Below are 17,967 nucleotides of genomic sequence, written 5' to 3' on the forward strand. Positions count from 1 at the left end.
AACGTATGCATCAAATTGTATGAGTGGACTTGACAGAAAGTAGCAAAATATGAATGTAGATTTTTTTGTTGTTGCACACATTCAGTAACAAATTGGGATTACATAAAAACAGTTTGATTGCATAATTTCTTTACATTTATTTATTTATTTGCCAAGTATATTATTTATTCGACACACGGTAATTTGACCAAATTATCAGGGGTACAGTAGTATCTACCATTTCCATTACTATTTATCTAGCATTCACACTCTTTCAAACATGAACATTTGGTAAAGTTATTAGGGGTAGTAACTAGCATAATTTATTTGACTATTTCTTTCACATACACCTCATTGGCTAGGTTAGCAAGCTAGGTTAGCTAGCTAGCTAACGCCAACTAGCCACATCTAGCACAAGCTCACTACTAAACTGACCTGGCAATCCTACTATCGTGGACACTTGTCTCCAAGCAGCATTTTTGTGTTTATGTCCCTGTAGCTGTCAGCAGTTGTGTCAAAAAGACACGGTTTTGAGGATACGGTTTTGAGGATAGTGCGAAAATGATTCTCTCCTCCATGTGTCCAACCGCATGCGACCATTTGCAAAAGGTACCTGCATCAGTATAGTTGCCTAGTTGCGCAAAATGTTATGCAGCAGTGATGCAATGACGCAGCCGGTGTGTTCGAAGCGTTACCTCGATAAATCAAACGTATGCACCACACAGAACGCACTGCAACTGCCTCTGCAACGCAAGGCTGCAAGGCAAACGCAGCGTTCCATTGGAAATGAATGGACTTCTGGTGTGTCGAAACGCACAACTCAACCGGTGTGTTCGAAGCGTAATACGAAAAGTCAAATCTGACGTTAATTTGACAAATATTGGATCCTTTCTAGCCAAGACAAAAGTTGGATCCCGTCTCCCCATGACCACTTCCTGTTCCTTGCACAGCGGAGACAAATTAGCCCAATCTGTGAACCGTCTAAAATCGTTCTTTATGCCACATTCAAATCAACTGGGAACTCGAAATAAGTGAAAAAACTAACTCAAACTGGTAAAATCGTTTTAATGGTCATAGAACTCGGAATTCCAAGTCGGGAACTCTGGCCTCTTTCTAGACCTCCAACTTTCCGACCTGAAGGTCACTGACGTCATGATTTGACCTCGTTTTTTCCGAGTTCAAATCAGTGATTTTCTAGAAAGAGGCCCGAGTTCTCGAGTTGGTTGACCGTTCAAATAAATTTTCCCAGTCAGTGCTCGCTTTTTGCGAATTCCCAGTTGTTTTGAACGCGGCATTATAACTCAGCGTCAGTAGAAAAATGCGATCAAACGCCGGAAACGGAAATCTTAGCAAAATGAATTCGGATATTTTAAACAGCTAATCATTTTATATTTGTGACCGGGCCGTTGAAGAATATATAGGTTGTTTTGCAGATTGATACCTGTAACAGTAAGTGGGAACTGTTTGAATACAGCTGCTTGTCGATTTGTTAGGGCAGTGTATTGTTTTAAATTACTGTAGGTGGAACTGGGCAAAAAATCTGCAAATAAAATATCCTTGGAATAGATTCTGTTCACAATCGTGTAAAATGTAATGTGAAATAGGTGAGCTGATTTAAAGAGATACATTACGTTAAACGTAATGTAGGCGAAGGGAATATCAGTGAACTTAAATGACATCGAAAACATCATCATGTACTGACATTTGGGTTGCTTATTCCAGTATTCATGATAATTGCACGATGCAGTACCATTGCGTGTCCGTTTGTTGGAGGATTGCCTAATAACTGGCATTGTAAATCTGACAGACCGCAACAGTTATACAGTTGTCCACCCTACCCCGTTTAGTGCAAGTTGATTGCAAACAGGCTTTGTTTGACTGCGGCTGGCTTCTGATTGCACACCTTGATTTTTAAGTCACCATTTCTGCTGGGTAAGATTATTGGACTAATTTCACTGTGACTTTAGTTCCATCTATTAGAAACTGGTCTTATTTCGAGTATGGAGAATTAGCTAAGAAAAGGTGCAGTAGGCTAGCCTATTGTAGCCAGTGATTCTAGCAGACTAAACTCAACTGCATAGGGAAGGAAGTAGTTCTAGACCAGTGACTGAGATGGTCCAGGTGTGGACTTAAATCTTGTGCATCTGTGGAAACAGCAGCTCGTGGACAGATCTATGTAAACATAACTGGTACCATAGAACTGTAATTAAGCAGCTGGCCAATTACGCAGGCCTTTATTTCTGGTTAATCAAAATTAGCTGACAGTCAGAAGTTATATGAACCAGAGGCAGGAGGATCAGGCCAGGGGGTGTGCTGGGCAGGATATTTGGTTCCTTTCATTGTCTCCTTTTCTTTACCACCAGCAGGTGAAGGTACTGGTTAGGTTTTCTAAATGATCATGGAGAGGACACAATAATAACTACTTAACACTATTGAGATGCTCAATGTGAATATCCCAACGGCTGTGGCATCTGTCTTCTGCCCTGTCTTTCAGGTACACATGGCAGTGGCAGGTAAAAATGACTTTGCAGTTCTCAACACCGGGCGGAAAATGCCTCTCCTCGGGCTAGGAACTTGGAAGAGCGAACCTGGCAAGGTAGGTGCCTCACACGTGATTGATTAACCATTCATCTTTTGGATCAAATATTTATCCCGACTAATTTAGGTTTGTATCAAAATGGAGTGTACTATCAATATGGGCTTGCTGCTGGGGTCTTTGTAACAATGGTTGTCTTCTTGGGTTGTGCTGTATTCCAGGTGAAACAGGCAGTGGTGTGGGCTTTGCATGCTGGCTACCGTCACATCGACTGTGCTGCCATCTATGGCAACGAGGTGGAGATTGGCGAGGCTCTGCAGGAGACGCTTGGCCCTGACAAAGTAAGCCAACACCAAGGAACATGGTAGCTCTGATCCAGGGTGTTACATGCGGCTTGAGTTGTCTTCTTATCCAATGGTCGTTGAAGGCTCAAGCAAACACTTAACACCCTGGCCCAGAGCCACTATTTTGAACAGATTAGATTATACTATTTAGAATGAACAGTATTCAGACCCCTTTAATTTTTCCACATTTTGTTATGTTAGTCTTATTCTAAAATGGATTTGTTTTTTTCTCCCAGGATGCACCTTAGCTCAATTCAGTCTCATAAGCAAAGGATCTGAATACTTATGTAAATAAGGTATATTATTATTTTTTATACATTTGCACAAATTTGTTTTTGCTTTGTCATTATGGGGTATTGTGTGTATATTGCTGAGATTTTTATTTATTTAATCCATTTCAGAATAAGGCTGTAATGTAACAAAATTTGGAAATGTCAAGGGGTCTGAATACTTTCTGAAGGCACTGTACATATCAAATTGTATTAGTCACATGCGCCGAATACAACAGGTGTAGACCTTACAGTGAAATGCTTACTTACGAGCCCCTAACCAACAATGCAGTATGCAGTAGAAAAGTACAGATAAGAATAAGAGATAAAAGTTACAAGTAATCAAAGAGCAGCAGTGAAATAACAATAGCGAGATTATATACAGGGGTGTACCGATACAATGTGCGGGGGCACTGGTTATTTGAGTTAGTATGTACATGTTGTTAAAGTGACTGCTTAGATGACAACAGAGAGTAGCAGTGGTGTGAGCGGGGGCACTGCAAATAGTCTGGGTAGCCATTTGACTAGATGTTCAGGACTCTTATGGCTTGGGGGTAGAAGCTGTTTAGAAGCCTCTTGGACCTAGACTTGGCACTCCGGTACCGCTTGCTGTGTGGTAGCAGAGAGAACAGTCTATGACTAGGGTGTCTGGAGTCTATTTTTAGGGCCTTCCTCTGACACCGCCTGGTATAGAGGTACTGGATAGCAGGAAGCTTGGCCCCAGTGATGTACTGGGTCGTTCACATTACCCTCTGTAGTGCCTTGCGGTCGGAGGCCGAGCAGTTGCCATACCAGGCAGTGATGCAACCCGCCAGGGTGCTCTTGACGGTGCAGCTGTAGAACCTTTTGAGGATCTGAGCACCCATGCCAAATCTTTTCAGTCTCCTGAGGGGGAATAGGTTTTGTCGTGCCCTTTTCACGGCTGTCTTGGTATGCTTGGCCCATGTTGGTAATGTGGACACCAAGGAACTTGAAGCTCTCAACCTGGTCCACTGCAGCCCTGTCGATGAGAATGGGGGCATGCTCGGTCCTCTTTTTCCTGTCGTCCACAATTAACTCCTTTGTCTTGATCACGTTGAGGGAGACGTTGTTGTCCTGGCTCCACACGGCCAGTTCTCTGACCTTCTCCCTATAGGCTGTCTCATCGTTGTCAGTGATCAGACCTACCACTGTGTCATCGGCAAATTTAATGATGTGTTGGAGTCGTGCCTGGCCGTGCAGTCATGCATGAACAGGGAGTACAGGAGGGGACTGATCACGTACCCCTGAGGAACCCGTGTTGAGGATCAGCGTGGTGGATGTGTTGTTACCTAACCTTACCACCTGGTGGTGGCCCGTCAGGAAGTCCAGGATCCAGTTGAAGAGGGAGGTGTTTAGTCCCAGTCCCAGACTCCTTAGCTTATTGATGAGCTTTGAGGGCACTATGGTGTTGAACGCTGAGCTGTAGTCATATATATACACACACATACACACACACACACACACACACACACACACACACACACACACACACACACACACACACACACACACACACACACACACACACACACACACACACACACACACACACACACAGTGGGGCAAAAAAGTATTTAGTCAGCCACCAATTGTGCAAGTTCTCCCACTTAAAAAGATGAGGCCTGTAATTTATCATAGGTACACTTCAACTATGTCAGACAAAATGAGAAGAAAAAAAATCCAGAAAATCACATTGTAGGATTTCTTATGAATTTATTTGCAAATGATGGTGGAAAATAAGTATTTGGTCAATAACAAAAGTTTCTCAATACTTTGTTATATACCCTTTGTTGGCAATGACAGAGGTCAAACGTTTTCTGTAAGTCTTCACAAGGTTTTCACACATTGTTGCTGGTATTATGGCCCATTCCTCCATGCAGATCTCCTCTAGAGCAGTGATGTTTTGGGGCTGTTGCTGGGCAACACGGACTTTCAACTCCCTCCAAAGATTTTCTATGGTGTTGAGATCTGGAGACTGGCTAAGCCAGTCCAGGACCTTGAAATGCTTCTTACGAAGCCAGTCCTTCGTTGCCCGGGCGGTGTGTTTGGGATCATTGTCATGCTGAAAGACCCAGCCACGTTTCATCTTCAATGCCCTTGCTGATGGAGGTTTCCCTCAAAATCTCAAGATACATGGCCCCATTCATTCTTTCCTTTACACTGATCAGTCGTCCTGGTCCCTTTGCAGAAAAACAGCCCCAAAGCATGATGTTTCCACCCCATGCTTCACAGTAGGTATGGTGTTCTTTGGATGCAACTCAGCATTCTTTGTCCTCCAAACACGACAAGTTGAGTTTTTACCAAAAAGTTATATTTTGGCTTCATCTGACCATATGACATTCTCCCAATCTTCTTCTGGATCATCCAAATGCTCTCTAGCAAACTTCAGACGGGCCTGGACATGTACTGGCTTAAGCAGGGGGACACGTCTGGCACTGCAGGATTTGAGTCCCTGGCGGCGTAGTGTGTTACTGATGGTAGGCTTTGTTACTTTGGTCCCAGCTCTCTGCAGGTCATTCACTAGGTCCCCCCGTGTGGTTCTGGGATTTTTGCTCACCGTTCTTGTGATCATTTTGACCCCACGGGGTGAGATCTTGCGTGGAGCCCCAGATCGAGGGAGATTATCAGTGGTCTTGTATGTCTTCCATTTCCTAATAATTGCTCCGACAGTTGATTTCTTCAAACCAAGCTGCTTACCTATTGCCGAGTCAGTCTTCCCAGCCTGGTGCAGGTCTACAATTTTGTTTCTGGTGTCCTTTGACAGCTCTTTGGTCTTGGCCATAGTGGAGTTTGGAGTGTGACTGTTTTAGGTTGTGGACAGGTGTCTTTTATACTGATAACAAGTTCAAACAGGTGCCATTAATACAGGTAACGAGTGGAGGACAGAGGAGCCTCTTAAAGAAGTTGTTACAGGTCTGTGAGAGCCAGAAATCTTGCTTGTTTGTAGGTGACCAAATACTTATTTTCCACCATAATTTGCAAATAAATTCATAAAAAATCCTACAATGTGATTTTCTGGATTTTTTTTCTTCTCATTTTGTCTGTCATAGTTGAAGTGTACTTATGATGAAAATTACAGGCCTCATCTTTCTAAGTGGGAGAACTTGCACAATTGTTGGCTGACTAAATACTTTTCTGCCCCACTGTGTGTGTGTGTGTGTGTGTGTATATATGTATATACATATATGTATATGTGTGTGTATGTATATATGTATGTATATATATATTAGTCAGTGCGCTGCTGCTTACACACACACACACACTCACACACACACACACACACACACACACACACACACACACACACACACACACACACACACACACACAGCGAAGTATGTGGACACCCCTTCAAAATGTGTTGATTCGGCTATTGCAGTTGTTGACAGGTGTATAAAATTGAGTTCAGTGACTTAACGTGGCACTGTCATAGGATGCCACCTTTCCAACAAGTCAGTTCATCAAAGTAGTGCCCTGCTAGAGCTGCCCCGGGCAACTGTAAGTGCTGTTATTGTGAAGTGGAAACGTATTGGAGCAACAACGGCTCAGCCACAAAGTGGTAGGCCACACAAGCTCACAGAACTGGAACGCTGAGTTCTGAAGCGTGTAAAAATCGTTGACATCAGCAAACCCCTTACTCACAGGACTCCCTACACGCCGTCTGCCCGGTTCAGTTGAAACTGGGATTCATCCGTGAGGATGCGTGCCAGTGGCCATTGAAGGTGAGCATTTGCCCACGGAAGTTGATTACGAAACCAACTGCAGTTAGTTCAAGACCCTGGGGAGGACAACGAGCACTCAGATGAGCTTCCCTGAAATGGTTTCTGACAGTTTGTGCAGAAATTCTTCATTTGTGCAAACCCAGTTTCATCAGTTGTCCAGGTGGTTGATCTTAGACAATCCCGCAGGTAAAGAAGCCAGATGTGGAGGTCTTGGGCTGGCATGCTGACACGTGGTCTGCAATTGAGGCAGTTTGGACGTACTGCCAAATTCTCTAAAACGGCATTGAAGGCGGCTTGTGGTAGAGAAATTAACATTTGCCAGAGAATTTAAGTGCTCTGGTGGATATTCCTCCCGTCAGCATGACAATTGCACGCTCTCTTAACTTGAGACATCTGTGGCACTGTGTTGTGTGACAACAGCACATTTTAGTGGCCTTTTATTGTCCCCAGCACAAGGTGCACTTGTGTAATGATCATGCTGTTTTATCAGTTTCTTGATATGCCACAGATTTTTTTTGTGCGTATGGAAAATGTCTGATCTTATTTCAGCTCATGAAACATGGGACCAACACTTTTTTACATGTTACATACATAACTAAAATATACATGTTTGTATGTACAGTTGAAGTCAAAGTTTACATACACCTTAGCCAAATGCATTTAAACTCAGTTTTTCACAATTCCTGGTTTTTAATCCCAGTAAAAATTCCCTGTCTTAGATCAGTTAGGATCACCACTTTATTTTAAGAATGTGAAATGTCAGAATAATAGTAGAGAGAATGATTTATTTCTTTCATCACATTCCAGTGGGGCAGAAGTTTACATACACTCAGTTAGTATTTGCTAGCATTGCCTTTAAATTGTTTAACTTGGGTCAAATGTTTCGGGTAGCCTTCCAAAAGATTCCCACTAAATTGGGGAATTTTGGCCTATTCCTCCTGACAGAGCTGGTTTAACTGAGTCAGGTTTGTAGGCCTCCTTCTGTAACAGTATAGCTTCCATCCCTCGCCCCTGCCTGGGCTCGAACCAGGGACCCTCTGCACACATCGACAATAGCCATCCTCGAAGCATCGTTACACTCCACAAAAGCCGCGGCCCTTGCAGAGCAAAGGGAACAACAATCAAGGTCTCGGAGTGAGTGACGTCACCGAATGAAACGCTATTAGCGCGCATCCCGCTAACTAGCTAGCCATTTCACATCGGTTACACTTGCTCACACGTGCTTTTGTTCTGCCCACAAATTTTCTATAGGATTGAGGTCAGGGCTTTGATGGCCACTCCAATACCTTGACTTTGTTGTCCTTAAGCCATTTTGCCACAACTTTGGAAGTATGATTTGGGTCATTGTCCATTTGGAAGACCCATTTGCGACCAAGCTTTAACTTCCTGACTGATATCTTGAGATGTTGCATCAATATATCCACACAATTCTCCATCCTCATGATGCCATCTATTTTGTGAAGTGCACCAGTCCCTCCTGCAGCAAAGCACCCCCACAACATGATGCTGCCACTCCCGTGCTTCACGGTTGGGATGGTGTTCTTCGGCTTGCAAGCCTCCCCCTTTTTCTTCCAAACATAACGATGATCATTATGGCCAAACAGTTCTAATGTTGTTTCATCAGACTTGAGGACATTTCTCCAAAAAGTATGATCTTTGTCCCCATGTGCAATTGCAAACTGTAGTCTGGCGTTTTTATAGCAGTGGCTTTTTCCTTGCTGAGTGGCCTTTCAGGTTATGTCGATATAGAACTCGTTTTACTGTGGATATAGATACTTTTGTACCTGTTTCCTCCAGCATCTTCACAAGGTCCTTTGCTGTTGTTCTGGGATTGATTTGCACTTTTCGCACCAAAATACATTCATCTCTAGGAGACAGAACACCTCTCCTTCCTGAGCGGTATGATGGCTGCGTGGTCCCATGGTGTTTATACTTGCGTACTATTGTTTGTACAGATGAACATGGTACCTTCAGGCATTTGGAAATTGCTTCCAAGGATGAACCAGACTTGTGGAGGTCTACAATTCTTTTTCTGAGGTCTTGGCTGATTTCTTTTGATTTTCCCATGATGTCAAGCAAAGAGGCACTGAGTTTGAAGGTAGGCCTTGAAATACATCCACAGGTACACATCCAATTGACTCAAATTGTCAATTAGCATATCAACATTTTCTAAAGCCATGACATTTTCTGGAATTTTCCAAGCTGTTTAAAAGCACAGTCAACTTAGTGTATGTAAACTTCTGACCCACTGGAATTGTGATACAATGAATTATAAGTAATAATCTGTCTGTAAACAATTGTTGGAAAAAGTACTTGTCATGCTCAAAGTAGATGTCCTAACCGACTTGCCAAAACTATAGTTTGTTAACAAGAAATTTGTGGAGTGGTTGAAAAATGTTTTAATGACTCCAACCTAAGTGTATGTACATTTCTGACTTCAACTATATGTATATTTATTTTTTGGGACTTGTCACAAGTTATCCATTGTGCCACTAGCCCGATGATGGGCTCAAGTAAAAGGGTGAGTGTTTCTCTGTTTACACCTGTCTCTGTATACAGGCCCTGAGGCGAGAGGATGTGTTTATCACCTCTAAGCTGTGGAACACACAGCATCACCCAGAGGATGTTGAGCCCGCTCTGCTTAAGACACTGAAGGAGCTGAGGCTGGAGTACCTGGATCTCTACCTCATCCACTGGCCCTACGCTTTCCAGTGAGTAGCCTCCAGCATGGGTTCTGGAGAGGCACTAGCCTCACTCAACATGATACAGCAAAACATTTATAGGATTGCCAGACACTAGCATAATTTCCTTTTTTAAATTAATTTCAATCTGGGTATTGAACTTGCTATAATTTTTTACAATGATCAATTCACATTACAGGGGTTGTGTAACTACACAAACTGTATGGGCATCCTATAATGTCCAGTGGTAACATTGTGCCCGTACTTCCCCTTACCTTTCCCACAGACAAGGTGACGCTCCTTTCCCTAAGTCAGAGGACGGCATCCTGCTGTATGACGACATCGACTACAAGCTGACTTGGGCTGCCATGGAGAAGCTGGTGGGAAAGGGCATGATCAGGGCTATCGGCCTGTCCAACTTCAACAGCAGACAGATAGACGACGTGCTGTCTGTAGCCAACATCAAACCCACTGTGCTTCAGGTAAGAAGATGTGTTGACTGTGCGTACATTATACCTAGCTACCAGGATTTCCGTTATGAAAATGCATTTTAATTTACCGGACAGTTGAGATGTACCAGACCCATATACATTGGGTGCGTAACCTGATTAGTTTCCACCCACGGTGCTCAGAATGATAGAAATCACGTTTTATAATATGGTAATTGTTCTTAACAGAACATGCGAGTCGAGGATGCAATGAGGTGTGTCCTTACTGCACATTTTGAAGATAGTATAACTGTCCATATTTACTTTTCCTCAGCCAACAAGATGAGTAACAAACAGAAAAATCACTAGCCTACTGTATGCATAGGCGGCGCACAACTTTCAAGTTTGGGGAAGCAATTTTTCATCCATCTAAACTGGAGGAGGAAATTATTGTCCAAAAATGTAAGTGGCACTGACCCAACAATGATAAAGAGTGAGTATGCGCAGTGCACACTCACTGGGGATATAGCCGGTGCCAATAAGATGGGCTATAGGCCTACTGTTCGCTCAATTAAGTTGAGAATTTTTATTACTGAAAGACATGTCTTTTCATTGTCTCCTCTTTACAGCAATAGCCATTTACTTTCCAAACTGTCTGGCTACCGGACAATGAAAGAGAAATTAAAAACAAAAGAACATGAGAGAAATAGGCTACTGGTTTCAATGGCATATGGAAGTCTATATAAAATAATTGCCTCCACGGATGTTAAGATTTTGCCTAGGCTACTTTGAAGCAAGGTAAAACATGCCTCATAATATTTTGTAAAACGTTCAGGTTTCAAACAATTTAGTAAGCTATATGTTTTAAAAATGCATACTGCCACCAGCTCATCCAAAGAGGTGTGATGCGCTGATGAAGCCTGCCTTCCGTTGACTATGCATTTGAGTGGCGAATGGGAAGAATGCCTCAATTACCGGTTGAGAAATACAAATATTAACTATTTTTAACACACAATTGCAATTAGAATTGTTGCGCTTAAAACAATGTCGGACAGATTTTCTGCTTTAAGGCTCCGTATCTGTATGCTGTGCATGAGATAAATAACGAATAAACATTCCACTAAATTGTGCAAATTAACCCATAGACCGATAAGCATGACCGGTCAAATGTATTTCCATCCACTGGTGTTCCAATCAATGAACAGGCTAAAAAGCATTAAACGGCTAAAAGCCGGCTGTTATTAGCTAACGGAAACCCTGCTAGCTACCTACCTGAAGATCAGTTGAGAAACTATTGTTATGTTTATTTAACTAGGCAACTCAGTTCAGTTAAGAATTAATTCTTATTTACAATGACGGCCTAACCTGGCTAAACCCTCCCCTAACCCACCCGGACGACGCTGGGCCAATTGTGCCGCCCTATGGGACTCCCGATCACGGCCAGTTGTGATACAGCCCGGGATCTAACCAGGGTCTGTAGTGACATCTCTAGCACTGCGATGCAGTGCCTTAGACTGCTGTGTCACTCGGGAGCAAGGAGTCAAACCTAGAATGTTCTGATCCGTAGTCAGGCGCGTTATTTATTGCGCCACTAGCCTGCTGAAAGGGGTGGTGTTTGTATGTTTGTCACTACCACAAGCAGTCTTCTCACAGTCCATCGCTCCTCCAATATCCTTGCATACAACCCTTCCCCTACTCTCTTCGTGTCCCTGTCAGAAATACAGCAAGTGTTTGACAGTTAAATATTAGAACATATTAGTTTGTTTTTGTTTGGCGTGAGTTTTGCTAGGTAGGGAGGTCTTGATATGTGGCATGTGCTGTGTACATTATTCCTCCTTACCTAAAGATCAGTTGGTAAAATATTGAAAAAGTTTAAGAGCTAGACAGGAGTCAAACCTAGAATATTCTGATCTGTAGTCATCCATTGCTAGCCCGCTGACAGTTGTGGTTTCTGTTTCTGTTCTTCAGGTGGAAAGCCATCCGTATCTGGCTCAGGTGGAGTTGCTGCAACACTGCCGGAACAGGGGCCTGGTGATGACAGCGTACAGCCCACTGGGGTCACCGGATCGGGCATGGAAGCATCCTGACGAGCCCGTCCTCCTGGATGAACCAGCCATCGGCACCCTGGCCAAGAAGTACAACAAGTCCCCAGCACAAATTATCATTAGGTGAGTAATGTTCTAGCCTAGTACTCTACTCAATAGCCCAGCATCCCCATGTCATAACAAATGCCAGAAATAAAGACACCAGTAATACATTGATTATGTATGGAATATAAACTGATATTAGGCCATGAGCCTATCAGCAGGATAGCGATGCCATGTTTTCCACAACTTAGAGGTGATGAACCCATCCTCTTGCGTCTGTACAGTGAAACAGGTGTAACATAAATACACAAACAAACAAAAACACCCACCTTGCCTTGACCCAATCTGCGGGCTAGTGGCACAATGGATAACAACGTGTCTGATTACGGATCAGAAGATTATAGATTTGACTCCTGTTTAAATCGTAACTTTTTTCAATAATATCCCAATTTCTCTTTAGGTAGGCAATATAAATGTATCAGTACGATATATCAAGACCTCCTGATTTTAGCACAATAATTCATAAAATACATTTAGAAAACACTGTCTAGTGATCAGATCTTGCTTTTCATGTAACCTATTTGGTCTCTCAAACCAAACCATGTACTTCTTGTCTCTTTTCTAGATGGCAGACGCAGCGAGGAGTGGTGACGATCCCTAAAAGTGTGACAGAGGCTCGGATCAAAGAGAATATCCAGGTGGGTTATTCTGTTAGATGATCTATAATTTAAGTATTTTTACTGTTTTATTTCTTTACTTACCTACACACACACCTTTTTCCCCCGCACCATTGGTTAGTAAGTAAGCATTTCACTGTAAGGTCTACACCTGTTGTATTTGGCGCACGTGACAAACTTTGATTTGATAATTGTAAATTGCTGCACAATTCAGTCTACTACTGCAAGAAACCAAAGCTCTATTACTACTATTTCTACCCATCAAAACTGTTTTCATATGTCCCATGTAATTATTGACTACTGAGTGGACTCGTAATCTAAAATGCATGTGTATCCTCAGGTGTTTGACTTTACCCTTGAAGCAGAAGAGATGAAGTGTATAACAGGATTGAACAAAGGCTGGCGCTACATTGTACCAACCATCACAGTGAGTGACATTAGAGCTCCCTCTACTGGTATATGTGTACAATGGATGTGAGACCAGAGAATGTTATTGAAGTTCTATGGGTTATGTGATAGCCAGCTCATAATGGTTAAATGTTTCATAGAGAGCTAATACTATATATGCTGTATGTAATCAGTTGGTTGAATTAAGCAACCAAAATGTAGTGTCTCTGTTGATATTCTACCATAGCAGTGGGCTATTGGGGCAATGGATTACGCGTCTGACTACGGATCAGAAGATTCTATTTCCGACTCCTGGCTAGCTCGTGACCTTTTTCAATTGTTTTTGCAGGTTGATGGGAAGCCCGTCCCCAGGGATGCAGGACATCCACACTACCCTTTCATTGACCCATACTGAGTAAATCCCTAACTGCTGCCCACTTGTGCCTTGGGAACCCCCTCTCCTTCCTCAACCCCATCCTAGGCTGTGTCCCAATTAAATGGCTTCCTTTCGTCATAATCCTCCTGCGTGACAACTGATTTGAGAAGTATTTTTTTTTAGGGGAAAGAAGGTTGGTAGAAAGAAAGTCCAACTCTTGTCAGATCAGTTGTCATGGTGGCGGGGAAAGAGTGCTTTAGGGTGTATTAGGACATAGCATCTGTGTTCTTCGTAATAAAAATGTTTTGTTACTGCCCTTGAATTATTTGCTTCGACTGATTGGTAATTAAAATGCATCTTTACTTGGAGGGAAAACTAGTCTAAACAATAGTGGAAATTATAGAAATGCAGTGTTATAAACCATTTTACAGTTGTGTTTTGTAATGTATTTATCCCATCTTTCACCAAGCCCAGTACCTACATCCCACCAACTCAACATATGTAAATAACAATGTATATGTAGAGACTAGTATACAGCTGCAGCAGTTTTATGCTCTTGACCCAGACAGAAGATATCCCAGCTAGACAGACAGATATCCTGTTGGGAACTTCCTGTTGCACATCACAAACCCGGACGGAAAGAATGATTCTGATGAGTTGTTTTGGTTTATTTTATTAATCGTGCTAGGTGGGGAGCTTTTTATATAAATGTTGCACGTTCAAAAGTAAATTTTGATTATTCCTATCTAACTAAAGACCACTTGAAGTGAAATGTATGAGATAGCCAGGAGTCGAACCTACACTCTAATGATCCGTAGTCAGCCGTGTAAAATTACGTTGTCAGGGGGCGCCAATATTGGATCAATATCATGTCAAATGTTAAATCGCTATCCACAAACACCTTTTGATTTGTATATCGAGGGCCTTAAAGTGAATGCCATAAAGATATGCACATAGGCGAGATCTGTGCAAACATGACATATGGCAAGCCTACAACTCCATATTTGGAAGCGCTTAGGTCACCTAACTTTTGGCAGGAATTTGACAAGAAAAAGACAACGCCAAGAGCAGAAGTTCTCACACATAGAAAAAAAATATCACGGTAGAAAGCGATTTGTAGTTTTAAAAAAAATGGTTCTCACGCGTAGTCGTATAAAAACAAGTTGATCCTATTGATGCTTTTGACCCAGATCACTGGTTGCTGCGGAAAGAAGGGGGTGAGTGTAACCGGTGTGAAATGTCTAGCTAGTTAGCAGTGCGGAGATGCCCGACCGCAGCGTGAATTGCACATTGCAGTCAGGGGTACTTGGCTGTGCGCGCCAATAGCGTTTCAATCGGTGACGTCACTCGCTCTGAGCCCTTGGAAGTAGGCGTTTCCATACTATTAAATAATGATATAGTTAAGTTTGAGGTTAATAAAGATCTGCTTTTGGGAAAGGGCTTGTGAAAAATCTAATTGCAAGAACTGGGAGCTCTTTAAATTTGAGGTGTCCAAATACCTTGGAAAATAAGGTAGCTCTACTGGTCTTAGCAAGATTACTGAGGAGGAAAAGGTGATCATTAAGATTAAAAGCAGGAGCCTTTTTAGATCTAGGAAAAAATGGATTGAGGGAGAACAAAATTCATCCTATTTCTTTAGACTTCAGAAATTTCACTATCCATAAGTTAACATACATCTTGAATAACGTTCCAACCTGAGAACTACATTGACTTCAGTTGAGAGATGGAACGGACGTCCTGGTCATGTGAAGGCGCATGCTGAATGCGTGATCAGCTCTTGGAAGTGATTACTCATTGCTGTCTCCTACGGCCCCCTTCACATTAGTCATCAGACGAAGTTCTATTGACTGTTGACATCTAGTGGAAGCCATAGGAAGTGAAAACCCATCCATATCTCTCTGTATTTTCAATGAGAGCTTGGTTGAAAATCTGGCACCCCCAGATAAATTCCAAACAGGAAGTGGAACTTCTCAGGTTTTTGCCTGCCATATGAATTCTGTTATACTCAGACATAATTCAAACAGTTTCAGAAACTTCAGAGTGTTTTCTATCCAATACTACTAATAATATGCATATATTAGCAACTATGACATAGGAGCAGGCTGTTTACTCTGGGCACCTTTCATCCAAGCTACTCAATACTGCCCCTTCAGCCATAAGAAGTTAAACATTGATGGCCAAAAATGTATTGCTAAATACTTTAGCAATTTTTACAGAAAATTGTATAGCTCTACGTACTGTCAGGAATCCACAGATATGTTTTTTGATTCACTGAATAATGTTCACCCTATCAGTGATATAGAATCTAAACAGTGTGATGAACCCATCAAAGTTGAAGAGATTATAGAGTCTATCAAACATCTAAAGAACAATAAATCACCAGGTGTTGATGGAATTACATCAGAATTTGACATTTTATTTTCTGAACAAGTAGCTCCCTTCCTATTTGAAGTCTTTTTAGAGAGTATTAAAAACAATGTTCTCCCTCCTACAATGAGTCAGGGGTTAATAACACTGATAACTAAGCCTAAAAAAGAAGTGCTGCTCATCGATAACTGCCTTACAATTTGTCTGCTTAATAATGACTATAAGATATTAGCCTTACTACTTGCAAAAAAAATTAAAGAAGTCCTGGATGCAATCATTGATGAAACAGTCTGGCTTTATGAGGAACATACATATTTCTAACAATGTCAGACTAGTATTAGACATACTTGACTACTCAGACCTAATAACCGAGGATAGCTTCATATTATTTTTAGATTTTTAGAAAGCATTTGACACAGTAGAGCATCAGTTCCTCTTCCACTCGCTTGAGAGACTTGGCTTTGGGGATTTTTTCTGTAACGCTATATACAGCTCTATCAAATTGAAATATGGCACCTCACCTAGATTTGAGTTACAGAGAGGAATTAGGCAAGGTTGTCCTATCTCTCCGTACCTGTTTTTATTAATCATCCAACTTCTTACAAATTCTTTAAAAAATAGTCCTGTACAAGGTATTTCCATAGCTGGTAAAGAAATTATTATAAGCCAGCTGGCTGACGATACTATACCTTTTCTGAAAGATGCTAACCAAATTCCCATATTGATCAATGTGATAGAATCCATTTCCAAAGCATCTGGTCTATATTTTAACATTAATAAATGTGAACTCAGGCTGTCAACGATTGTGTGACACCTTCATATTATGGTATTCCAGTAAAAGAAGAACTTACATATTTAAACATAACCATTACAAAATATCAGAAGTCAAGAGGCTTACTCAATTTTAACCCTCTTATTAAAAAACCCCAGAAGAAGCTAAATCAATGGCTACAGATGGACTTTAAAAGGAAGAGTCCTCATAACCAAGGCTGAAGGTATCTCTAGACTAACATATACCTTTATATCTTGACAGTAAAATAAGCAAGGAGATAGACCAGATGCTTTTCAACTTTCTGTGGAGAAACCGTACCCATTACATTAGGAAAACTGTTGTAATGAACACTTATGAGAATGGTGGTCTGGATTTTCTGGACTTTACTACCTTAAAAATTACTTTTAAGATCAATTGGATATAACAATTCCTAAGAAGACCCACTTCTATGTGGAATTCTATTCCTCATCATGTCTTCTCTACTTTTGGTGGCCTTAACTTCATGTTGGTTTGCAATTATAATATTGACAAAGTTCCAGTGAAACTTTCTGCTTTTCATCGGCAGGTTTTCTTGTCATGGTCCTTAATTTATAAGCATAATTTTTCTCCACACAGATATTAAATAATCGGGACATATTGTATAAAAATTCTTCTTTGTTTTTAGAATATTGGTTCCGAAATAATATCCTATTGGTGAGCCAACTGGTAAATGCAGAGGGTCTTTTACTCAGTTATAAGGAATTCTTATCACTTTACAAGGTCCCTGTAACACCTAAAGATTTTGCAATTGTTTTAGATGCCATTCCCTCAGGTGTTGCTTTATTATTCAGAAACGTGTCAAGACCCGACCCTCAGAGCCTACCTTCCATTGACCCTGTTGACTCATCAGTAGGAAAGATTTGTTTCTCTTTTGGTCCATTCAACAACAGAGCAATACGAACCTTGTTTCAGCAGGATGTTGTATCTATACCTTATATCATGCCTTATTGGAATGGATTTATTGATAATATCTGTTGGAAAAAAGTTTGGATGTTGCCACACACATACCTACTTGTTAACAAAATTAAGGAAGTTTCCTTTAAAAGTATTCATAAATATTATCCTGCCAACCACTATATGAAGAAGTTTAAGGAAAACATCAACTCAAATTGCTCCTTTTGTAATGACCACCCAGAAACAGTGTTGCATCTTTTTTGGCATTGTATTCATGTAAGAAAACTGTGGCAAGACATCAGTAGATTTATAATTGAACACATTTATGAAGATCTTACACTATTGTGGAGAGATGTACTGTTTGGAATCTTGACCTATGATAGAAATA

The 17,967-nt window shown here is 41.4% G+C and overlaps 1 protein-coding gene across 1 annotated transcript; it reads left to right on the top strand.

The window, feature by feature from the left end:
* Nucleotides 1-1,279: 1,279 nt before the first annotated feature.
* On the top strand, nt 1,280-13,829 carry LOC129855499 (aldo-keto reductase family 1 member A1-B). The gene is made up of 9 exons (XM_055923223.1): nt 1,280-1,428; nt 2,474-2,575; nt 2,737-2,856; nt 9,431-9,582; nt 9,839-10,034; nt 11,949-12,148; nt 12,693-12,765; nt 13,085-13,171; nt 13,481-13,829. The coding sequence occupies exons 2-9, from the start codon at nt 2,480-2,482 to the stop codon at nt 13,544-13,546; spliced, it is 990 nt and encodes a 329-aa protein (XP_055779198.1). The 5' UTR covers nt 1,280-1,428; nt 2,474-2,479; the 3' UTR covers nt 13,547-13,829.
* The last annotated feature ends 4,138 nt before the right edge of the window (nt 13,830-17,967 follow it).

This window comes from Salvelinus fontinalis, chromosome 5 (assembly GCF_029448725.1).
Source record: "Salvelinus fontinalis isolate EN_2023a chromosome 5, ASM2944872v1, whole genome shotgun sequence".
NCBI lineage: Eukaryota > Metazoa > Chordata > Actinopteri > Salmoniformes > Salmonidae > Salvelinus > Salvelinus fontinalis.